This window comes from Xyrauchen texanus, chromosome 22 (genome assembly GCF_025860055.1).
Source record: "Xyrauchen texanus isolate HMW12.3.18 chromosome 22, RBS_HiC_50CHRs, whole genome shotgun sequence".
NCBI lineage: Eukaryota > Metazoa > Chordata > Actinopteri > Cypriniformes > Catostomidae > Xyrauchen > Xyrauchen texanus.
The window spans coordinates 23,076,084-23,101,931 of NC_068297.1; the positions used below are offsets into that span (position 1 = coordinate 23,076,084).

Sequence of the window (25,848 nt, forward strand, 5' to 3'; positions counted from 1 at the left end):
CAAATTCAGTTGAACTTATTTTTACAGTTGACGAGAAGGCTGTATAAGGAAGGTAATGGAGTTATCAACAGATGTGGAGAAACTCTGAAACCGCCGAACCTCAAGAATCTGATTCGGAAGATCTGCTGGAGCTCAATCCGTTTGATGGGCTCCCTTTTTACTCAAGACACTGAAACCTATTTAGCAAAGAAAAGGTCTGGCGTTGTGGGGAGAGAAATGCGAGTTTATGTACAGTCTGCTAAACAGCCAGATTTTGATATTTACTGGAACTGCTAAAACAGGACAAAGCACTCAGGTCAGTTTCTGGATATATGTTCTTGTTCATAAAATGTAAAGATTGTACCTTTAAATTTACTATACAAATTATAATGTATATTAATTTATATGGATATAAATTACTGTAATGATAGGTTGTGCAATATTACTGTATTTGTTCAATTGGCCTGAACAGGAACACTTTTTTCATAACCTCCCACTTCAATATCACCACACGTGTGTCTCATTTTCATGGGCTGCTTTCCCTCTAACAATATAAAAAGCTAACAAAAGGCTGAGTGGGTTTCGGTCTGAGGGTCTCCATTACAGTTGCCATGAATCTGTGCTGCCCATATGCTTTATCACAGCTTTCAGGGTGGTCATAATTCAGTCTGGTAAACAAAGACCCAGAACAGTGATTAGAGGACCTGACTTAATAACAACACTGGCAATTCCCAGAGTAAATGAGGAATTGCCAATGACCTCTGCTTTTCTCCACTTAGCTCTGTATTTATGATAGATGTTTGTAGATGTTTAAAGGAATAGTTCACCAAAAAATAAAAATTCTCTCATTTTTTTCTCACGCTCATGCCATCCCAGATGTGTTTGACTTTTTCTTCTGCTTAACAAAAAAATGTGTTTAGCAGAATGTTTCATCTCTGTAGGTCCATACAATGCAATTGAATGGGTACCAATATTTTGAAGCTCCAAAAAGCACCTGAAGGCAGCACAAAAGTAATCCAGTGGTTAAATCCATGTCTTCAGAAGAAATATGATAATTGTGGGTGAGAAACAGATCAATATTCAAGTCCTTTTTCACTATAAATTATCTTCCCTACCCAGTAGGTGGTGATATGCATGAAGAATGTGAATCGCCAAAAACATAAGAACAATGTAAAAGTGAAAGTGGAGATTTATACAAAAAAAAGGACTTAAATATTGATCTGTTTCTCACCCACACTTATATCACTTCTGTAGATAATTTAATCACTTTAGTCATATGGATTACTTTTATGATGCCTTTATGTGCGTAAGGAGCTTCAAAATTCCGGTACCAATTCACTTGCATTGTATGAACCTATAGAGCTGAGATACAGTATTCTTCTTGTAAATCTTCATCTGTGTTCTGCAGAAGGAAGAAAGTCATACACATCTGGGATGGCATGAGGGGGAGTAAATGATGAGACAGTTTTCCTTTATGGGTAACTTTTCCTTTAAATGAAGTATGGAAGAATGGCATTTTTATTTCATTTAAAGGGCTAATTCACCCAAAAATGAAAAATCATAATCATACCCATAAGTTATTCACCCTCATGCCATTACAAACAGACATGAGACTCTTTCTTAAGTGAAATACAAAATAATTACACTGTTCTTTATCAAATAATGAAAGTGAATGGGGCTGACATGGTCCAAAATTATAAAAACTTTTAAAGTTTCTCTCTTGCTCACACAAAGATACCATATGGCTTAAGAAGCCTTGGAATATTCCCCACATGTTTTATGGACTACGTTTTTTTTTTGTCATTTTGCAGCTTGATGGCCAGGTCTGCCTTTCACTCTCATTATTAGACAAAAAGAGAGGCTAGGATGTTCTTCAAACCTTTTATTTTGTGTTCCATGGAATAAATAAAGTCATAAGGTTTTAGAATGACATGATGGTGAGTAAATAATGACAGGAATTAACATTTTTGGTAAAATGTTTTTTGCAGATACTTCACAGATGATGTTTTGCTCTGTGATATGATGTCTTGGAGCAGTATGGCGTGGTGGTCATCGATCAGGCCCAGGAGCGCACGGCCAGAACTTCGACTGGTTGTCCTCACTTCCCCTTACTCTGCAGATAACTGCTGCAACACTATGGAATTGTTTGTCAGATCCGACTGGAAGGGCCTCAGCCATGTGATGTGGTGTGAGGTAGTGGGAGAGGAGGTGTGAAAGCTTATCTCTGCTCTGCTATTAGACTGGCTCTTGAAATACATCAGAATCAAGACCATTGTGACATTTCTGGCAACTGAGCAAGTAAGACTTCATTGATGAGATACAGAAGTGCTGGACTTTTCCCTTTTATAATTGATTATATTTTGTGTGTTTTGTAATGTTTTATATAGTTTATTTAAATTTGTATGTGTTATTCTTTATATTTACATTCAGAATATTTACATTTAATTATTACCTGCAGTCAAAATAGTAAAAGCATTTACCGTAAATATTCTAATTTTATACAATAAAGACAAAAGTCAATAAGACATATTTTTATACATTCAAAATGGCATAGCTTGTAAACATATATGAAAATACACTTCTGGACCATAAATTAAAAAAATTACCAAGTATAAACAGTGATATTTACACAACAATAGACTTTGTGCACAAATCAGTGTAAAGACAAAAAATATGTAAGAACATTTAAGGAGAAATTTTATAAATAACAGTTTCAGTCTTAAGAAAACAACTCAAAGAAAGATCTTCATTCATGATGCAAAGATTTTAAATGAAAAATCCATCTACATTCCCTCTGCAAAGCATACATTTTCAATTCCATCCTCTGCTTGTCACAGATTAGAGGCAGGTCCCAAACGCAGAGTTAAAATAGAGGGAATTCATTAAATACAAACATAAAGGGAAAAAGCTCTTACTCCCACAAGGGGGGGAAACAATAAACAAACTACACTGAAGGGGAAAAAGCAAAGGAAATATAATCCTGGGCTGGGGCAGAGGGTAGGAGGGAATTAGGACCGACCGGACCAAACAGGACTGGGACTGGAAGCAAGATTGGAAATAAGATGAAATGGAACTGAACAGCACACACAAGCAGGCTAAAACAGGGAGAGTAATCAAACGGGTTAACAGGGGACAGGTGAGGCAAATTAACTAATAATAAGCAAACAAGGAGGTGGGGTACGAAGCAAGACAGAGAGACATGCGACGATACGGAAACAAAACAAAACCATGTGTTCTCACAAGACAACAAAACCCGAAAGGCATGAGCCCACATCACCAAGACAATAAGGCGATATATGCCCATGCCAACTGACAAACAAGATGCGAGAACGCGTAGCAAAAAGCGATGCCGTGCATTCTCACACTAAACAAAACCTGAGCGTGCATTGCGAGGCAAACGCCACATAATACATACAACCGGACACACAAAAAAAAAAGAGTTCGGCCACACACAAACCCGAAACCTCTGACCAAAGTGACCGAACCTCAGCACAACAGAAAGACAGCTAGTGACCCGGGCGCACAACACCAGTGCAACGTGCACCCGTGTTCGCGAGAGACAGACATAAACTATTGATGGGAGTGCATGCTGCCAAGATGAAATAAGCACGATGCACCCACGTCAATAACAGACAGACATGGATCATGAGTGTCCGGATCCCGACACAGACTGAAACTGAACCAGACAGGAAGTCAGGACACAGACACTTTGCTCCCGACATGAAACAAGACAGACCAAAGAGCGCACGGCAGGGAATTAAACCCAAATGGTGCGCTCACACACAGACAGACAACGAAACACAAGACAGACATGGGACGATGATGCCACAGTCCTATCAGACAAAAACCCAGAGTGACAGGACCGTGAAACTGCGAGGACACCATATTTTTTCAATCACATAAAATATCAAATGATTCGCTTCCATAAACTGATGTGCAATAGGAGATTTCTTGATAATTTCTTCAGATTGCACTCAGGTTTAATGATTAAATATATATTATATAATTATTTATTATCATTTATTTGTAATATAATATTATTACAATAAATATTATTATATTAATAAATACAATGTAAAATAATAACAATTTATTATTATTTAATTATCAAATTTTTATACAAATTATTATATTAAAATTATTTATTAAAAATATATAGTTTATTGTATTTCTATGAATTACTTTGTAATGAATTCTGAAAGGTACACATTTAGGAAACCTTACATTAAAGTTTCCTGTTACATTGTCACAAGGGATGCTCATGGAGAGAACTCACCAAAAAACATTTTACAACTTCAAAATAAAAGGCAGTAAGAATTCATAGAGCACTCAGATTTAGACTGAAGGGAACACGTTTTGTGATCATCGTTAGGGTTTAAAATCTCTTACTCTAGTAAATTCTGTGTTATAAATTTGATCTCAACCTCTGGGGGCCCAGGCAAAGGGCTGATAATTATTTAAATGGTGCCTTAGTTTTATGTCACATAAATGTCATCACCCAGCCTTACTTCAGGGAATCTAGCATTGAATTGAAAAATGTCCCATTTCCATGGTAATAGAAACTTGTCTTTCTCTTTTTATTTTCCAAGGAGATTGAATGTGCCCATGCCATTTTGCGGAGATTGGGTTCCAATCTTGCATTCTCTCATGGTGAGCTGGTGCCTGTATCTCTGTGCCTTCTGCAAGGAGACAGTCTCTCTGTACTCTCTCAGGAGAGCAAGAGCAGGAGGGTCTTCCTCTCTTGCAGCCCCACTGAGGACCTGTTCTGTGTCTTTCACAGCATTCGCTTTGTGATTGATGCTGGAGTGCAAAAAAGATATGTATTCAAATATATTTGTTTTTTGTCTGATTTGCTATGTAGACTGCTCCCTTATGGATGTATTTGTTATGAGCTCTATGTTATGTATGCATTGTGATCGGCGTGCTTGAAATGTGATGTTTCATCGTGACAGGTGTACAACCCTAGAATCAGAGCCAACTCAATTGTAATTCTATCAATCAGCAAGAGTCAAGCAGAGAGCCGCAAACAGCTTGCTGGGCCAACAGTTGAGCACTTTATGCTCTGTAAAATGCTGAATACTCAATAAGTGATTTTTCAATAAGTGAGACATCAAACAGATTATTCAGTTGTAACAAGCAAAAGGAGTAATATGCAAAGACTTGTCATTTTATTTAATCTTCACATCTTGGTAAATAACAATCAAATCTCTGCTAAAAAAAACCCCATCTTAAACCAGCCTATGCTGGTTTGCCAGTCTCTCAGCCTGGACGGGCAGGACTGGTTTGCTGTTTTAGAGGGGTATTGGGCACTTAGCCCAATTGGTCATGCCGGGAGACCAGTAGGTATTGGGATTAGAAAAGTGTTGCCACATACCTTTATGTTAATGTTAACTGCTGGATATTTGCCACTGTTTTGTGCAGAACCTTGTCCTGTAGAATTTGGCTCTGTTTTCCAAGTTGTTCCTTTTCTACAGACAAGTGTTTCTGTTTGTTTCAAGAGGACACGCCTCTTCCTGCTGAGAGTATCCCTCACATTCTTGAATCTGGCATCGCTTCCACCATGCTTTTCCTAAAACGCATCAAAATTGCTGGCCTGAGTCACTGCAACTTCATTGACAGACCAGTTGAGATACTTCCTTTATGATCAGTTCTCTTTACATTTAAAAGACATTACAAGAAAATGAGAGTGGTGCTTACCTGTGCAAAACCTGTAGCAACTATGCTAGGATGTTTGCCAGGGTGTCGCGATACCATTGCTGGGGTCTTCTGAATTGATTTTAGCATTCAGAAATTTAAGATTTCTGTTTATTTTCTAGGGTTTCCTGGGTGGTTGCTAAGGTGATGCTAGGTGGTTGCTAGGGTATTCTGGGTGCTTGCTTGGTGGTTGCTTACTGGCCCAAGTTAAAAAGCCACCCAAGTCTCCAAGTAATTTTTTTGGTGCCTAGATGTACCCAGTGTTTGGGAAGTTGTTAACCCGATGAATTCACTCCTCTCTTTTAGTAGCAGCATTATTTGAGGTATCATTCATGCACCTAGCACAAATGGTGCAGTACAGTTTTAAATATGAGCAATAGTAATAGTGATGCAAGCCTTAGGAAGCCCCACTAATTATACTCTTAATATAATGTCTAATCTATGTAGCTGTTGTAATTTTAAACAGTGAATATACAGTCTGTTTCCCACACATTCAAGCTAATCAATCATTCAAAAACTTGGGCTATGAATCTACAGTAAGAAGTCCATCTTTGAGAGACCTGAACACAAACATGCTGTTCAAAATCGACTTTTTACAGCATCTAAGCAAATCTGGATCAGCCCAGTTCTCTTGGCTCACAATAGTGATGCAGAAGGGACTGTCCTGTGTGCTGCTGGTATTAAGAGGTGGTGAGCCGTGCTGTAGCTGAGCCGACAGCACTCTGACTGGGCTCATTGTTCTAGAGTTAACCTGCTTCCATAACACCCTCCAGTCAGATGAGTAGCCACATCATTAGTGGTGCTACGACAACAGAATTTCTGTGAAAGTAACATGGTGTGATAACCTAGATGAACTTGAAATGATGATGGACTAGAGAAAATATGTAAGGCGCTTTTGTTGTGAAGCCTCAGTTACAACTACAAATTACTGAGTGTATATTGTCTGTTTACTACAACATAGTAGTGTCTGTACTGTCACAGTACATAACTGTATTGAAATGTATTATTATTTATGTATCATTATTATGAAGTCAATTATTTCACTGTAAAAAACACATTGTGGTTGGGCACAAATCAAGTGTAGTTTTGTGTAGTTTTGTTCATGACGATCTATTTACAGTTGAAGTCAGAAGTTTATGTACACCTTAGCCAAATACATTTAAACTAAGTAAACATTTTTCAAATTTCCTGACATTTAATCGTAGAAAACATTCCCTGTCTTAGGTCAGTAGGATCACTGCTTTATTTTAAGAATGTGAAATGTCAGAATAATGGTAGAGAGAATTATTTATTTAAGCTTTTATTTCTTTCATCCCATTCCCAGTGTGTCAGATGTTTATATACACTTTGTTAGTATTTGGTAGCATTGCCTTTAAATTGTTTAACTTGTGTCAAATATTTTGGGTACCCTTCCACAAGCTTCTCACAATATGTTGCTGGAATTTTGGCCCATTCCTCCAGACAGAACTGGTGTAACTGAGTCAGGTTTGTAGGCCTCTTTGCTCGCACATGCATTTTCAGTTCTACCCACAAATTTTCTGTCGGATTGAGATCAGGGCTTTGTGATTACCATTACAATAACTTCACTTTGTTGTCCTTAAGCCATTTTGCCACAACATTGGAGGAATACAACCAAGCTTTAACTTTCTGGATGATGTCTTGAGATGTTGCTTCATGTCCACATAATTTTCCTTCCTCATGATGACATCTATTTTGTGAAGTGCACTATTTCCTCCTGCAGCAAAGCATCCGCACAACATGATGCTGCCACCCCCATGCTTCACGGTTGAGATGGTGTTCTTCGCTTTGCAAGCATCAGTCTTTTTCCTCCAAACATAAGGATGGTCATTATGGCGAAACAGTTTAATATTTGTTTATTAGACCAAAGAACATTTCTCCCAAAAGTTGTTTGTCCCCATATGCACTTGCAAACGTTGTCTGACTTTTTTATGGAGGTTTTGGAGCAGTGGCTTCTTCCTTGCCGAGCAGCCTTCCAGGTTATGTCGATATAGGATGTGTTTTACTGTGGATATTGATTCTTGTTTACCGGATTCCTCCAACATCTTCACAAGGTCCTCTGCTGTTGTTTTGGCATTGATTTGCACTTTTCGCACCAAACTACGTTCATCTCTAGGAGACCGAATGCATCTCCTTCCTGAGCGATATGATGGTGTTTATACTTGCGTACTATTGATTGTTCAGATGAACATAGTACCTTCAGGCATTTGGAAATTGCTCCCATGGATGAACAAGTCTTGTAGAGGCCCACCATTTTGTTTTCTGAGGTATTGGCTGATTTATTTGGATTTTCCGATGATGTCTAGCAAAGAGGCACTGAGTATGAAGGTTGGCCTTAAAATATATCCACAGGTACACCTCCAATTCAGTACACGCATTCAAACACAGCTGATCAGAGCGCAATTCCGAATGCAGGGATCACGAGACATGTTTATGTTTATGACGTGACACAACCAAATAAGATGCTCCAAAACCATCCCTCTGACACGTGCACATTGACGTGTCCTTTTGAAAAAGTCAAGTGGTTTTTATTGTCATTCAACTATATACAGTTAGTACAGTACATAGCGAAATGAGACAACTTTCCTCAAGGACCATGGTGCTACATAAAACAACATAGGACAAACACAGAACCACATGAGACTACACAGACTAATTCATATTTCTACATAAAGTGCACGTGCAAACGTGTGCAAAAAAGTATGAGACTACCATAAATTACTAAAAGGAACAGGACAATAGACACAGTAAGAGACAATGCAGCGCCGACCAGTACACATTTGTAATGAATAGTGCAAAAAGATGACACTTTCTAAAAATGCCAAATGTAAACATAACATACTATGAAATTGTGTTTATGGACATAGCAGTTATTGAGGTAGCAGCCAGGTATAAAGTGACAATGAACTAAAGTGCAACTCTGGACATGTGCAAAAGTTGAATGGTGTACGCGTGCGTGCGTGCGTGCGTACGTGCGTGCGTGTGTCAGTCCAGTCTCTGAGTATTGAGGAGTCTGATGGCTTGAGGGAAGAAGCTGTTACAAAGTCTGGCCACGAGGGCCCGAATGCTTCGGTACCTCTTGCCAGTGTGGGGTCATCCACAATGCTGGTTGCTTTGCAGAAGCAGCATTTTGTGTAAATGTCTTTCATGGAGGGAAGAGAGACCCCGATGATTATTTTCAGCTGTCCTCACTATCCTCTGCTGGGTCTTAATGTGCCTCATGACGAGCCTCTCGAAGCACTTCATGATGATGTGTGTGAGTGCGTCAGGACGGTAGTCGTTGATGCAGGACACTGAAGACTTCTTTGGCATGGGGACGATGGTGGTGGCCTTGAAGCATGTTGTAATGGTGGCGCTGCTCAGAGAGATGTTGAAGATATCGGTAAGAATATCTGCCAGCTGGTCTGCACGTCCTCTGAGCACTCTGCCAGGAATGTTGTCTTGTCCAGCAGCCTTCCATGGGTGTTTTCCTCACATCAGCCGTGGTAAGACAGAGCACCTGGCCGTTGGGAGGAGGGGTGGTCTTCCTCCACACCATATCGTTCTGCTCCTCAAATTGAGCATAGAAGTTGTTCAGCGCATCTGGAAGTGAGGCATCTTTGTCACAGGCAACTGATGTTGTTCTGTAGTTGGTGATGGCCTGGATGCCCTGCGACATGCGCTGCGTGTCGCCGCTGTCCTGGAAGTGACTGTGGATTCTCTGGGCATGTGCGTGCTTTGCCTCTCTGAAGGCCCGGGACAGTTTGGCCCTCGCTGTTCTTAGGGCCACCTCAGTCTGGGGTCCTCAGCAGCGCACGCACCTCCGCAGTCATCCACGGCTTCTGGTTGGGCCGTGTGGTGATGATCTAGGAGAAAGTGACATCATCAATGCACTTGCTGATGTAGCAGATCACTGATGCTAAGTATTCCTCCAAGTTGGTAGAGTCGCCATATGTTGCAGCCTCCCTGAACATGTGCCAGTTAGTACATTCAAAACAGTCCTGAAGAGCAGAGATGGCTTGCTGGCCAGGTTTTCACCTGCTTCTGAAGCAGTTTTGTGCACCTGGCGAGCGGTCTGTATGCTGGGATTAACATAACAGAGATGTGGTCTGAGTAGCCGAGATTGACCCCCAGCCTCTTGCCTCGCTTCTGCTTCCTCGCACACCCCTTACGATGTCCTCTCCGCCGGCCACCAGCATCAGGTCACGCCGAGGACCGGAGACCTGGTCTACGCAGCAAGCCGAGGTCGCGTAGCTTCTCCTGCAGATCATCATGCAGCTTGGTTGTTGCATGAGTCTTATATTTTAGCGGTGTCTGGCGATGGTAAACACGAACACCGGTTGCTCCGATGTCTGAAGGGTCAGTCGCCTTCTGTCGGTCAGCTGTAGACTCAGGTGTAGAGATCCATCTCTTCCTTCTCCAAGTGATGGGAAGACCGACTGAAGCACCTACCATCAGAGAGGGGGCATCACTGTCCTCAGGCTGGGATGAAGAGAGGGAGCCTTCCGAGACACAGGCTGAGATGAAATAATCCCACTTTAATTTAATGGTCTCGCAAAGATTCCCATCTTCACCCCCAACAGGAACACAAGATTTATAGGGCTCAACCAGTCCTGCCACAAAAAGGTCAATGAGAACGTGGCAGCGTGGAGGGTGGGGCCGCCCTCCGCCCTGCCACAGTCCCATCTTGGTTGGATCGTTTTGTCACATTATTTAATGTTTATAATATAAATAATGTTATTCATTCTTTCCTGATGCATTTTGAAACAGTTCTTCTGTGCATTCTGATTTTTGTGGATTTATTTTTCTGTTTGCATGTGGCAGGTTCATTCAGATGGCACCTCAGTACTTCTACAACCTGCCACCTAGTAAGAGTAAAGACGTACTGAGCACATTATCGATCATGGATCAGCTGCCCCATCTAAAGGCAAAAGAAAATCATAGACCTCCAGCGGCCCTGCCAATGATGAGTAGGGCCATGAGCGCTGTACCATACAATGACTTTGGAAATAGTATACCTTAGGTGTATTCCAGTCGACCGTTAGGGTCCTCCGAAGTGGACTTCACATGGTATTCAGCCATCTTAAGGCAGATTCCAATCTGAAGGGAGCATTATGTTCAGTTGGAAGGGCACTCCAAACGGCATAGGGAATAAGTGAACATTGATACATCACTTCACAGGAAGTGGAGAGGGAAATTTACCCACTAGACATTGCAAACCAGTACTGACATAGTTTGTCTAAAATAAATGCTAAAATCAAATAAACAAACAGTTTTTTGACAAAAGTTTCAAAAGTTTGAGACACTGGCATTTTAATTAAGCTTAATTTAACTCAAGTGTACTTTTTATGTGGTTGTGCGTCAGTGTAAAGCGCACGACATGCAACGTTACAACCATTATCATGACAATTGGTCATATTACATTTAAGAAAACACACATTTTATAAAAATAACCACAACATTTATTTATTATATTAAACTACAACAGTGAAGAAAAATTATAGTCTAGAAAAATATGTTAATTTAAATACATAACAATAAATTATATAAATATATATACAGTATATATATATTTGTGATTGGATGGTTATCGATTCTATAACTTAAGACACTTTGTCATTCCGACAGTAGAAAAACAATTTGTGTTTTTCTTTTTATTATGGCTAAATAAATGTACTGGAAAGAACATCGTTATGTTACATATCATTTTGTCCTGAACAATAATGAGTGATATGAATCTGATTTTATGTATTTTTTGTAATTAACTATTTCTGATTTATCCGAGATTGCTGTGGAAAAGAACTGCATTATTGCATAGAGATGGAATGTAAAGAAATTCAGTTTTAGATTGAAATACTGTATGGAATTTCTTTTTTTTTATACTGAAAAAATAAATACAAATCAGGTCAAGTGCCTTTAGTTACAGAATCACCCATTTATCTGAAAAAAAGTTTTTTTTAAAAAGTGAAATTAAACAGTTGTTTATTTCCATAGGGCAGAAAGCTTACATTTAAAGCCAGGCAGCAGTAACGTAGATATGTTTTCTTGTCAAAGTCCTTACTGCAATATTGCTAAGTGAATTGATGGTAAGCACATAGCCACCCTTGGAACTGAAAATATTTTTATACAAATAAGTAATTTTATTCAGTTTAAAGCAGAACTTGAATTGATTTAATAATATATGGATACAGCTGCATTATAATACATTTAAGACAGCAAGGTTGGAAAACAAAATTTGTAATTCACAGTTGACAATGTTTTTCTCACTTTTCTGTAAGCTAAGAAATATATAAACTTAAATTATTTCTTACCATATTCCTAGAAACAGAGAAATATTTTAGTCATTCTTCTACCGTAACTCTACACGTTAATTTTCACTTAAAAAAAAAAAGAAAAGGACCTTAAATATTTATCTCTTTCTCACCCACATCTATCAAATCACTTCTGAAGAAATCGATTTAACCACTGGAGTCTAATGGATTACTATTATGCTGACTTGTGTGATACTTTGGTTTTAGTCACCATTCACTTGCATTGTATGGACCTAAAGAGCTGAAATATTCTTCTAATAAATCTTAATTTGTGTGCTTCAGAAGAAGTCATACACATCTGGGATGGCATGAGGAATTTATGAGAGAGTTTTCATTTTTTGGGTGAACTATACCTTTTTTTCTAATTGTTCATTTGAAATCTTATTCTTTTTAAAAAACATGTAATTTACATGACTTTTAATGTCTTGATATTATATTGTTTATATAGTTTGCTACACAAAGACACAAGTTTACACACAAGTTTAATCACTCTACCTATAGTTAATTGTTCTAAATTAATAAAAAACTAATTGCAAACCTAGGAACAGTTATGCGGATGAATCATCACATGCTTTGTTTTTATTCTGCTTATTGGCTCAACCAATAACCAATAAAAATCAACCAGCATTGTGGATGACCCCACATACCCCTCACACAAACTCTTCTCTCTGCTGCCACCTGGCCCTTCGGGCCCTCACGACCAGATTGTGTAACAGCTTCTTCCCCAAAGCCATCAGACTCCTCAATACTCAGAGACTGGACTGACACACACACACACCTGTACACCATCCAACTTTTGCACATGTCCTGAGTTGCACTTTAATTCATTGTCACTTTACCTGGCTGCTACCACAATAACTGCTATGTCCATAGACCAATATTTCATAGTATGTTATGTTTACGTTTGGCATTTTTTTGCACTATTCATTACAAATGTGTACTGGTCGGCGCTGCACTGTCTTTTACTGTGTCTATTGTCCTGTTCCTTTTATTAATTTATTGTACTGTCTCATACTTATTTGCACATGCACTTTATGTACAAATATGATTTAGTGTGTGTAGTCTCATGTGGTTCTGTGTTTGTCCTATATTGTTTTATGTAGCACCATGGTCCTGGAGGAAAGTTGTCTCGTTTCACTGTGTACTGTACTAACTGTATATGGTTGAACGACAATAAATCCACTTGACTTTACTTTATTGAGCAACCCAACAGCAAAGTTGTCTCAGGGGCTCTCATAGGTGTACATGGACTGTTTGATTTTAGAAAGTTGGACGCCGGATGGCACTATCGTACGTGGGGTTAATACGCACATTTTCTTTTTTCTGTTGGTTCGGGGTTTGACTGTTGCACTAATGTTGGAATGTGGTCTTTATCATTTTATTTTTGACACACAATCTATTTTTTCTCAAATTTCAAAATGTCAAATGTTAATATGAGTGGATTATCTCTCTCTCTACGTGGAATGTGAATGATTTGGGGCACCCCATTAAAAGAAGGAAGGTTATTTATTTTCTTAAACGAAATAAATATGATATACTGTTTCTTCAAGAAACGCATCTTTCCCCGCAGGAACTTGGGAGGATATGGGGTGGGCATGTTTTCTTTTGTGCTGGCTCAAGTAAGAGCAGGGGAGTCATTACATTGATAAGTAAACATCTACAATTCAAATGTCTCAAACAGAGTAAAGATAAATTAGGTAGAGTCATTATGGTTTTAACAGAAATTCAGGGGCAAAGGTAGATTTTGACTAATATTTACGCACCTAACTTTGATGATCAGGGCTTTTTCATAGATCTTGAAGGGATGTTGCAAGCCACTGGCACCCCTCATGATATAAACTAGGAGGATACTTTAATCTATTGATGGACTCAGTCCTTGATCACAATGAAACAAAAGTGTGTTAGCCCCCTAGAGCAAGAGTGATGCTTCACAGGATGTGTAAAAATCTTGGTCTTACAGATATTTGGAGACTTTTGAACTCATCTGGTTGGGACTTTACATTCTTTTCTTCAGTCAATAAGATTTATTCTAGAATATATATATATAGTCCTTCAATTAATCTTGTTGATTGCTCAATAGGAAACATCTTAGTCTCAGATCAAGCCCTGGTGTGTTTAGAGGTGTTGCCACATCTGGAGAACAATAAATCATAGTTGGCGCTTTAATGTATCCCTTTTGTAAAATCCTGATTTCCAACAAATGTTAAAGGCTGAAATAAATTTTTATATGGAGTCCAACTGGACCTCAGTATCCTCTGTTGGCGTGGCTTGGTGGTCGGACCATAAAGTATGCCACATTCATCAAAAAATCCAAAGCACGTGAACTTGTGGAGTTGGAATGGAACATTAAAAGTGCAGAGTCAAAGCTGAAGTACCGAATGTCGACTGATGGCCTCAGAGAATTGACCCAATTGAAATACAGATATAATGTTTTTTTGTCACATAAGGTGGAGTTTTAGTTATTCAGGACAAGACAGTCAAACTTTGAGTAGGGGATAATGCAAGGAAGCATTTGGCTAGATATATAAAGCAGAGAGAGTATTTTTCTACCATTCCTTCAGTGAAATCTGCTGGTGGGGAATTTTTTACCATGGCCAATGATATTAATAACGCTTTTAAAGAATTCTATCTTGATCTCTATAGTTCCACATCTTCATCTACTGATGAGGATATTAGAAACTTTGTGAAACCATTAGAACTTCCTAAACTGACGACTGAGCAAAACAATTCTCCTCATTATGAAATAACATTGGAGGAGCTTGGCGAGGTAATTAAGGCCTTGCCTACAGGCAAGGCTCCGGGGCCAGATGGCTTTGCCGCTGATTTTTTTTATTTTATGCTACAGAATTGGCCCCAATTTATAATAGTAAAAGTATAATATAATAGGAATAGTAAAAGTATGGAAAGCTTCTGCCAACCATGACACAAGCCCGGATCAGTTTGATTCTTAAAAAGGAAAAAGATCCAAGCAAGTGTAAGAGTTATCGAACAATTTCCCTGATCCAGCTTGATGTTAAAGAATTTTCATTATACATAGATCAGGTGGTGTTTAGGGCGTGTCATCAATATTATGTGGTCAGTGGCGAATGATCAGACTCCTGTCGCGACTATCTCACTTGACGCTGAAAAGGCATTGATATGTTAGAATGGGATTATCTTTATAACATTTTGGAAATATACGGGTTCGGGAATACTATTATTGGATGGATTAAGTTACATTAGGTGTGGTGCATAAGCTTTTGCTTTACGGGTATGATAATTTATTTTTCGTCTCCGACCCCACAAGGAAAGCCTTGCCTCCAAAGAATTATTATTTCCTTTTCTAACTTCTCAGGATACAGTCAACTGGTCTAAATCCGAAGCTTTGGCTCTGACAGCGTACTGCCCAATAACGGATTTCCAGTTGGGTGCCTTTATGTGGTCCAACCAGGGCATTAAGTCAGGGGCGGAGCCAGGAGTATTTCACAGGGGTGGCCGGGCAGGGGCCAGCGATCAGTCTGTGGTGGCACAGAAATTTTAGTACAGTACATGTTAAGTCTTGTGCTCAAAAACATCAATTGTGTGTGGGGTGGCCAATGGGGTGGCCAGGCTTCAGTCCATGGTGGCCATGGCCACCCTTGGCCACCCCCTAGCTCCGCCACTGCATTAAGTATTTAGGTATTTTATTCCCATTAAATTTGTCTGATTTAATTTTGACCCCTTAATAAAAAGGTTATCGAGCGATGTGGGCAGGTAGGCTTCATTACATTTACCTATGATTGGGAAGGTTAATGTTATTAAAATGAATTGTATTCAAATATTTAACTACCTGTTAAAATCTCTCCCTGTAGATGTCCCCCTCTCTTATTTAAACAATTTGATAGCATATCGAATCCTTCATTTGGAATGGTAAACGTCCCAGATTACATTTCAATAAGTTACATGGGCCGATTTACAAAGGTGGGTTAGGCCTCCTTAAGATTTTGTTTTATTATTATGCATTCGGTCACAGATATTTGGCTCATTGGTCGCTTCCACCTGAGCAAGCCCCTCTCTGGTTTTTTATTGAACAGGTGGTTATTGCCCCTATTTCACCATTGTAAAGCCTTTCTATCAAACTAATCGCAGAAGCTAAGTTACACCGTTATCTCGCATTTGTACACGGTATGGACAAATGTGTCCAGAGTGTTTAATTCGGACATTTATTTAAATGTTGCCTCAAGCATTTGGCTGAACACAAAATTATGTATAAATAGGTCCCCCTTTTTGTTGGTCAGAGCGGATTGTGAGGGGGGTTGCTACACTCTGTGACCTAAATGAGAGGGGAGTGTTGAGATCTTTTGAAAATTTGGTTCAACATTTTGGGATTCCCAAATCTCAGTTCTATAGGTATTTACAGCTGCGCCACCTGCTCTGTACTGTTTTTGAGAGTAACACACACCACTAAAATGGCAGATGCTCTGGGAGAGGTGATTACTGCTTTTGGAAAAGGTCATGAGGCATCAGTGTATAACTCCCTGCTAATTCAGAGTCTGGGGGACAGGGCTTTAACTTCTATCAAGAGTTTATGGGAGAAAGATTTAAATTTGGGAGGGAGTGTGAGCTAGGATTCTAAAAACAACGTCAAGTCTGCATCTAGAGATGCAAGAGTGCACCTTATGCAATTTAAGATTTTACATAGATTCTATTGGAACCCCTCTAGTTTTAATGATAATAAAACATCTCTAATAATGTCTACTATACATTATTATTATTTTCTTTTTCTTCCTTTTTTTCCCCTGTTTTTTGTGTGTTAGTTCCTGTTGGGAGGACAGCTGTGTTCGTTGGAGGTCAGGGTGGGGTGGGTGATTTTTTATATATATATATATATATATATATATATATATATATATATATATAAATTGAACATCATATGTCCACTCAGGTGGACAGCATGCGTTTGGGTTGTGAAGAAATAAAAAACTGAATAAATATGGACTTAGCAAACCAATGAACAAAATGATATATTATGCTGTTAAATCTATGCTGTCACATATTTTAACATATTGTTATACTGCTCAATGCAACGCAAACACATTCTGCATCCTCAACTCCGCTATCACTACTGCAAGCATTTCCTAATCCTTTTTCTGGCAACCATTTCTCATCACTGCCACAATATCCTCACTTAACTCCGATGGTAATTGCTCCACTATCCTGTAGGCCTTTTTTTCTCGAACTGCACTTGATATCTACAAAATATAACATACATTACTCACATAATGGAACTAATCTGCACAAAAAGTTGTTTTTGTCACAGAAATTGCAAGTTACATTCTAAAAACATAAATCAATTTTACATCACAAAATGTAAAATGTTTTTTTTTACAAATATTGTACAATTGTATTACTCCTTAGTAGTTACTTGATGTTTCCAAATTGTATTTAGCTGCAAGGGTCCTTCTATATAAGGATTGATATTCAAGATATTCCTGCGTTAGCCAGAGTTTTTGTTTTGTTTTCGTTTTGTTGAACTTACAACGGCTGGCCAGTGGGTGGCAATGTATGGGATGATGAATCCACTGAAGTAACTGATTTGCAACTAGACCATCAAAACCATGAATATACAAGAAAACAGGTTTTGAATAGCTGTCCACTAGTGACCACTATGTGTGAAAGGGTTCATGTGATATATATATATATATATATATATATATATATATATATATATATATATATATATATATATATATATATATACCAAAACTTCAGATCAGATTGTGTCAGTCAGAAAAAGAGCCTGTGCATGCTGTAATAGTGAAGGGCAGGATAGACAGTTTTTGGCCAAACAGGACAGTCTCGCGGAGGAGGTGGACAGAGTCTTCGCTAGGTGTGAAAGCACAGATGCAAGACTGCACTTAAAGACTATTTGAAAGATGTTCAGATCAAAGTCATCTGGGCTTTGCTATGCTTAAAGACATGACAGCAACCAAGTTTTCAGGGGCAGTCAACATGATAATTACAACATGATAATTACAACATGATGACTACAACATGGTGTTTGTGTGAAGAATGAAGTTAACACACTGCACAAACCAACCTCAAACATTCATGGAAATGGAAATGTGCTATTTACTTTTACATTTTTAGTTATACGTAAAAGAGTCAAGGCCTAACCTTTTTCAACTGGAATCAACTATTATTTATTAATAAGATCTATTAAAATGATATTAAGCTTTAACCATTTCCTGGCTTAATGAACAGAAAACTCCTCCAATGGGCCTGTTAATTAGTGCCAACATTGAGAACACAGCAACACCTTTGTAAGTGGATTCCATCAAATATTTATCTGAAATTAGTGGCAAACACTTTTTGTGCTGAATTAGGTTAGGTTGTGTCCAGTGCCACGCTTGGTTGAATGCAGTGGTCTGTAATGTGAATGTGTAATTAAAATAATATTTTTTGCAGACTGGGTAGCTCTACTACCACCCGTGGAGTCGTGAGTTCGAATCCAGGGTGTGCTGAGGGACTCAAGCCAGGTCTCCTAAGCAAACAATTTGGCCCGGTTGCTAGGGAGGATGGTCACATGGGGTAACCTCATTGTGGTCACAATTAGTGGTTCTCGCTCTCAATGCATCGATCGCGAAGAGTAGTAGCATGGTGTCATGCACAGCGAGCCAAGTGATAAGATGCGCAGATTGACTGTCTCAGAAGCAAAGGAAACTAAGACTTGTCCTCTGCCACCCGTATTGAGATGAGTAACCACGCCACCACAAGGACCTACTAAGTAGTGAAGTGGTGAAGTGAGTGGGAAAAAAGTGGATAAATGTTTTTTTTTTTTTAAATAATGTTTTTCAAAGATTTGTATTTTAGATGTGCTTTGTTAAATATTATTTATTAACTATTATAACAAAACACAAATTATATATAATATATTTTAAATTAGGACTGTCGATTTAACGCGTTAATTCAGTGCGATTAATTTTACTAATTCACGCAATTAATCGCAATGCCCTCGGAATGTAATATGGAAGATTCCTGAGAAATGCAAGCTTGTAGTACCACCTGTTTACTCCAGAGGGCACTAAGTGAAACTTCAGCTGCGGGGCAATGCGCAGTTTATATAGTGAAGAAAAACAAACATGCACTATGTTCTTGCATTCAAAACACTTGATGGAGCGCAAATCTGAATAAGGGATCCCAAGATGTGTTCTAAGTATTAAATTTTATTTAACTTGACACAGTGACCTAAAAATTTTATGTTTATGACGCAACACAACCGAGACGCTACAAAAGCATACCTGACGCAGGTGTAAATTGACGGGTCCTTGAACAAGCCCTCATAATAAATCTCGAACTGATTGACAAATTCACTTGTGAAATGGATTGCTGTGAACTGTATGCCAATGATTGTCTTATGATCAATAATATGGTAATAAACAATACATTGTATTCTAAAGCCACTTTTTGTATTGTCTTATCAATGATGAACTCTTCTGCCACAAGAATGTAATGTATTTGAATTATCTGAATATTTTTTTATTTTATATATATATATATAATTGTTTAATATTTAAAGATAACTATGTATCATTATTTCATCATTATATATTGAATTATTGTTATATGAGGGGCTTTCTCAGCAAATATTTGTATATGCGTTTAATCACGATTAATGTAATTAATTCGCTAAAAATTTGTACTTGATTGACAGCCCTAATATAAATATATTATATATATAAATAATATATTATAACAAAAATTAACTATTAATGTATGATGCTTTAGAAGAAGACCTGATGAACATGCTTGAGTGGGAATTTGGTTGATGAGCACGATGATCTTCTCTTACAGTTAAGAAAAAAGAAATGGCACCTGGATTAACGGATGTCTGGATATAATTATTGAAGCCTTGTCCACACTAATACGTTTTTGTTTGAAAATGCATCTTTTTCTCTCCATTTTGGCCTATAGCGGTGTTGTTGTACTTGATACTCACTTTGATAGCGTTGTTAAAAAAAAAATACATTTTACTTTGTACAACCTTCACATTGCATTTCTTCAAAGGTGAAGGGAAGTTTACTCAGAATTGGTGTCCGGCGACAGAACACAAGGACATACAAGAATTGCTTTTAAGACCATACATGCAACGGGGATTTTCCGCATGGGCAGTGATGATTGAAGTGTTTTGATACGTTTTAGTGTGGACGAGCAACTTTTGGAAAATGCTTGATAACGCTAGTGTGGACGGAGAGTGTTTTGAAATGAAAACACAGTTTTCAAATGTATACGGATTAATGTAGACTGAGACAGCTTTATTGATTATTCTTTTTAATATCAATCATTAAAATAATAGAATGCAATAATTTTTTTTTAAGGGATGGATATACTTGATGAAATTATTTCCAATGGGTCCGTGCACTCACAAAGTCCACCCCCCTTCTAGCAGTATGCTAGTGCCAGTCTCCATTCATGCACAAAAGTAAATGAAGTAATACATACGGGTTTGGAACGACATGAGGGTGAGTAAATTATAACAGCATTTTCATTTTTGGGTGAACTATCCGTTTAATCATGCATTCTCTATTTATATATTTATTTTCAACAAATTGTAGCCATACTGTAGCATATTAAACAACTTGGCTTATTATAGAGGGGAAAATGTCAAGCTACAATATTTAGATTAGGTGTTTAAGTCAGGTCTGGAGTGAAATGTAGCCAACTTTGGTGAGAAAAATAAAAAACTTTATATATGAGCCACACTGAGTCGCTGTTGCAGCATTAAAGGAAAGTCGATGAAAGACTATTCATTGTCGGGAAAGTCGGTCAGTAAGGCAAGAAGGCGGAGCGCCGTTTTGGACGCTGATTGGTCGCGCCTCCCACAAGTACAGTCAGTCTGGTAATTTGATTGGATTTCATTTTAGTTGAGTTGTGTGCGTAACAGTGCTGCCTTTTCCCATTCTGTCTGAGCGATAATTACAGAAATCTGGTCTCTTTCTCTCTGTGAGAATATTAGTAATACTGGAAAACACAAATTATTTATTCCCCGTTAACAGACCTTTTTCACACACTGTGATGACGCGTTTCCGCCTTATTTAGAAGCGGAAATCTGCAAACTTTTTAATATTATAATTTATATAGAGAGAGAGCGAGAGTGTACATTTATAACATTGTTTATTGTTGTATTACCCTTGAATTAGTGAAAAGAAAAAAAAAAGATTTACCACAGCTGCGAGGGGATTTCTATTGCAGATGCTGAGAGAATGACAGTACATTTGGCATCTTCTCCCATTTTACTGTCTTTATCCACCACTGTTTTTTTCCTCTTCTGGAAAATCAGGCTAAGGTAATAGTACATTCAGTAGTTACATAATTATTCCTTTCACTTCTTAAACATATATCTAAAACAAACAAAATCTGTTCCAAAAATTAATACTTGTAGATGAGCAAAAACACATTCATAATAGTGATTGCTAAACTGTAATCCTTTGGCAATAGAAAGTAAGTGAATCATAAACCATCCATCAAAACATGTCAACTGCATGACTACACAGGTTTTGAAAGAGGCCAACCATCTGGAAATTACAAATGAAAATAACACAATAGACTGTCTGTGTCTTTATAACGAACTAATGATCTATTTATCATTGAAAGGTGTTTGTTAAATGAAAATTTTTTAGAAAAACATGTTGGTTTTGTCCTATCCTGAGCATTAACGGCAGCAAATTAAATTACTTGTCAACTTGCTGCTGAGATTAGTGGTGATGCATGAGATGAAGGATCAGGCACATATCAGGAAGTGGATCCATCACGGGTGAGAGGGGAAGCTCTGTGTCTTCGAAGAGCAGTGGCAGGAAGAAGTGAACTTTCACAACTTTGTTCTAAAACCCTATGAGAACCATTCATTTTTCTGTTGCCACATATTATTATGGTCACCTTTACTTGTACTTTGATCAGTGCTTTAATGCTTAATTAAATCACAACAACACACTTATTCTCTATTGTTTAATATAAAAGAGTATTAAATAAAAGAGTATTATATGATCATCACAGTGCAGATAATTATTCACATATACATTTGTACATATTAATTTTCCTTTTTCTAATTATATTGTATGTTGTTTAGCATACATCATACACTTCCACTACTGTATATATGTACATATATATGTATACAAAAAAAAAAGAAAAAAAGATGAAAAGGATGGATGAAAAAGGATAAAAACTTAAGACAAATGTAGTACAAAGGCTTTGGCATAAGAGTGCATAATTCTTTTACACAATAGTAAACAAAATGTTCCACTGCTGAGTGCAAAATATGTGCAGCTAAGAAAAAAGGAGTCCAGTGCATAATCACATTTTTGCCCATGAGAAAATCTGCAGCCTCATATAATGAGTCCCTGCATAATGTCAGTGAGAGTTCAGTCTCAAACAGATTCAGTTTGAACCTGGAAGCAACATGCTGATTGGTAGTGCTGTGCCAGGGTGCAAGGTCTTGGCTGCGGTGATCTTGTTGAGATTCCGCACCTCTGTTTGCCAGGAAGGGATCTTCTTAGTGGTCATGTGCCGGCGTGCATGCTTGGTGAGGTGGTCACTACGCATAAACCGCCTGTCACAAACTGGGCAGGCAAACTTCTTTTCACCCGTGTGCGTTCGCCGGTGGCGGGAGAGCTCGTCGGAGCGAGCAAATTTCTTATCGCAGCCTTCCCAGTTACAGCTGAAAGGTTTCTCCCCTGGAAGAAACAAGACATTTTACAAACATGTTACATGATACACAAGTCCAGCTGAAGTATGACCTAGACTCTGGCCATTGGGACTTTACACTGATCCTTGTTTACCTGTGTGAGTTCTGAGATGTGCCTTTAGGTGAGAGCTCTTAAAATAGGTCTTCCGACAGCCTGAGAAATTGCAGACATAGTTGCGTCTGCGGGAAAAGTCGACCTGCATGACACTGCTCTGCCCTGATGGCACGTAAACTGGTGCAGGAGCCAGAGGCAGGAGCTTGGTGTTGCCCAGGGTCATAACAGTCTGTGGGCATTGTGGAGCTGAAGACATAGGTGACTGAGGCATCACGAACATCACTGTCCCCTGAGGCACTGAGGAGCCCATTATGAAAGGCTGTGGTAAGATAGACGTCATCCCATGGCTGGGCTTCTGAGCTGGGCTCTGAATAAACGTGGCTGAGATGACTCCTGGTTGTGCCACAGGAAACATCTGGCATATGATTGGTGGACTAGGGGTTGGGGGGGGTGACTGTGGGGATGTTGGCGAGAGTTTGTCATCTTTAGAATGGGGTGCAATGCAGTTTTGGCATGTGCTTGCTGTTGTGGTGTCCCTTTGGGGTTGGGTTGAAGCCTCAGGTTGCATCTGTTTCTCAGTCTTTAGAGGGTGGACTGCTTGTGGAATGTTTTGATAGAGGGAGCTGTCAGCTGTGTGACGTATTACACTAGTTGCCATAGCCCTGCAAGGCGAAGATGTGGTTTTCTCTGTGGTTTGCATTGGAGTGATGAAGTGGGGGAGGCTGGGACAAGGTCGGGCCAGTGGGGAGGGGGAGGCTGGCCCTGCTGTAGTGTTAGAGGTCTCAGAAAAGCTGGGACTGTGTGGTGGGGTCATACACTGCATGGTAGAAGAAAATCATACTTTACCATACAAAACAGAGCTACTTTATCACAGTTGTACTATTATGTTCTCAGCATCATTATGGCACAGGTGAGCCCTGTAATCACAGTGCCTGTGCTGAAGTTCAGTTCGCAGATGTAGCTTATCTATAGACTGCCACCTGTCCAAGGTGTCATAAAACCCTCCCCAATTTTTAAGCAAATAAATCAGGTTCCTATAAGAGGACCGTGAGGGCCCAGAGTAAATGTTGACAAATTAAATATTGCTTAAAGTGTACATATTTTACAGCTCCTTACCAGTGAGGAGAGGCAGACAAAGTCGTTTGGGGTCTCTGGTGGTTCAGGTTGCAGGAGAGAGTCGCAAGAGTCTGACGCTGGGGTAAGAGGACGAGGTTTGAAGGAGTTGGGATTTGGAGACTTCTGACTCCAGATGCTCATGAAGACCAGAGCTTCTGCCGCCTCCAAATCATTATATTCCGGCACACTGCATGAAGTGTGTTCGCCACTGTGCCTTTTCCCTTCCAGAAATGCCTCGCAGACCTCCATCCAAGATTCCTGAATACCATAAGAGAACTAGTTTAATGTAATGTAAAAAGACAAGAGAATGCACTCTGGTTGATTTCAACACACAGCTCAGATGCAGGGTTGAACTGAATGGGTCTCTCTCGCTCTCTTTCTTTGTCCTTATCTATTTATGGATTCCAGAGGCAGTTTGATTGTTTAACAGAGAAGCCCTTTTTAAACCCTCTGTCATTAGGCCGTTACCTCCCATTCCCAAATAAAGCAAAAACAATGACGTGCTCTCAAGCTGGACACGTAAAACCCCGTATGAGCAAAACTTGAGAATGCTGACAGACTCATGAACAACTCAACAGTGCCCGAGCGAGGCCATATAATTTGACTGACAGCAAGCCCCTCCCACCCGTAGCGCTTAAATAATAATAATAATAACACCATTATCGAGCAATATACACGTGTTTTTATAACAGGGTCGACAAGGTGCTGTGCATCTGAAAAACTCATGTACAACCTGCATACAATGTGCGGCCGTTGTGCTTTGCACATAACAAGACGATGTTTTAAGGTTAAGTCAATTTAAAAATTGTTTATAGCAACATAAACAGAAAAAGTAAGGTTTTGATCGGGCCAAGATGTGTCTATTTCACACTGAAATCGTTGTGTCTTACGAAATATCCTTTTTGATTGTTGTCATAGTTGAAGGTATCTCTTATGACGCAATAGACAGTTACATGTTTTCATAACTTTACAAAAGAGCTGTTTGGATGCACTGATACATTGTGACGCAGTGACGAATTGAGTTACGATATAACATTAAATAACTGTTGGCTAACATGGACACAGGTTCGAGTCCCCCCGGGTCATGTCCCGATCCAATTCCCGCTTTCTCACCTACTTTTCTGTTTACACTCCACTAACCTCATAAATACAGTTTTAAAAAAGGAAAGAAAACACTAGCTAAATTATATTAAAACTTGAGTTGACGTAGTATTTGTTCATTTATGGGTTAAACGCAATCAACAATGACCACTCAACGTTGTCAATATAATCACAAGCGTAATAAAAAATATATATATATATATATTGATCTTACCCCACATATTTCTTCCATGTTAAGTAACTGGCGTTTTGACATCCGATCAAAGTGTACGAAAAAATATTAATGGATTCAAAACAAGAGCAGAACAAAGAAACAGAGGTGCTCCGCCCGTTCGGTGACGACTCACACCGGAATCCAGATCGCCTTTACCAGCAGCTGAGTAAAACAAGTCCGAGGAAAAAAAGAAAACAAAATTCACAACAGTCTGGGTTGTGGCAGCACGCCACCAATGAAAAGCAAATGTGTGTGAGACCTTGACCAATTGCGCGAAGGACGACGCGTGATCAGTGCGTGATAGGCGAGCTATTGGCGGAAACGGGGTGCGTGGCTGCCGGTGGGCGTGTGGAGGGAGTCAACGGTGTCAATGTAAACTCGCTGAACTACGGAGTCGCGGAACTGGGCGAAAGGTCACTGCCTTTAGCCGCCGTATAATAGTGAAACGTGTTTGTGTGTCTGGTCAGCTTAAACATGTAATAGCAGCCCCCTCAGCATAAGGATGGAGAGCCAAAATAGTTTCGCAGACGTGGAGGAAAAATAAAATAAACACGAAATAAACACTGAAAGTCATGTTTTTTCTGCCAAAACACTTAATAGCAACAAAAACTACCACAGCACTTTCCTTAACACCAGTTTGTCACTATGCACTGCAAAATATTCCTGATCCATGATATCA

General features: G+C 39.0%; 2 protein-coding genes across 2 annotated transcripts; one reads left to right on the top strand and one right to left on the bottom strand.

Annotated features, from left to right (window-relative positions):
• The first annotated feature begins 71 nt into the window (after window positions 1-71).
• dhx32b (DEAH (Asp-Glu-Ala-His) box polypeptide 32b) lies at window positions 72-6,485 on the top strand. Its single transcript, XM_052153978.1, is given in 9 exon segments — window positions 72-139; window positions 1,968-2,002; window positions 2,005-2,050; window positions 2,052-2,098; window positions 2,101-2,251; window positions 2,253-2,277; window positions 4,569-4,799; window positions 4,932-5,024; window positions 5,459-6,485. Coding segments are annotated over 9 exon segments (861 nt in total). The 3' UTR covers window positions 5,624-6,485.
• Window positions 6,486-21,146: 14,661 nt separating this feature from the next.
• On the bottom strand, window positions 21,147-25,374 carry klf11b (Kruppel-like factor 11b). Its single transcript, XM_052153763.1, has 4 exons — window positions 25,170-25,374; window positions 23,855-24,112; window positions 22,778-23,555; window positions 21,147-22,672 (listed from the first exon to the last, which is right to left on the bottom strand). The coding sequence occupies exons 1-4, from the start codon at window positions 25,209-25,211 to the stop codon at window positions 22,377-22,379; spliced, it is 1,374 nt and encodes a 457-aa protein (XP_052009723.1). The 5' UTR covers window positions 25,212-25,374; the 3' UTR covers window positions 21,147-22,376.
• Between the last annotated feature and the right edge of the window lie 474 nt (window positions 25,375-25,848).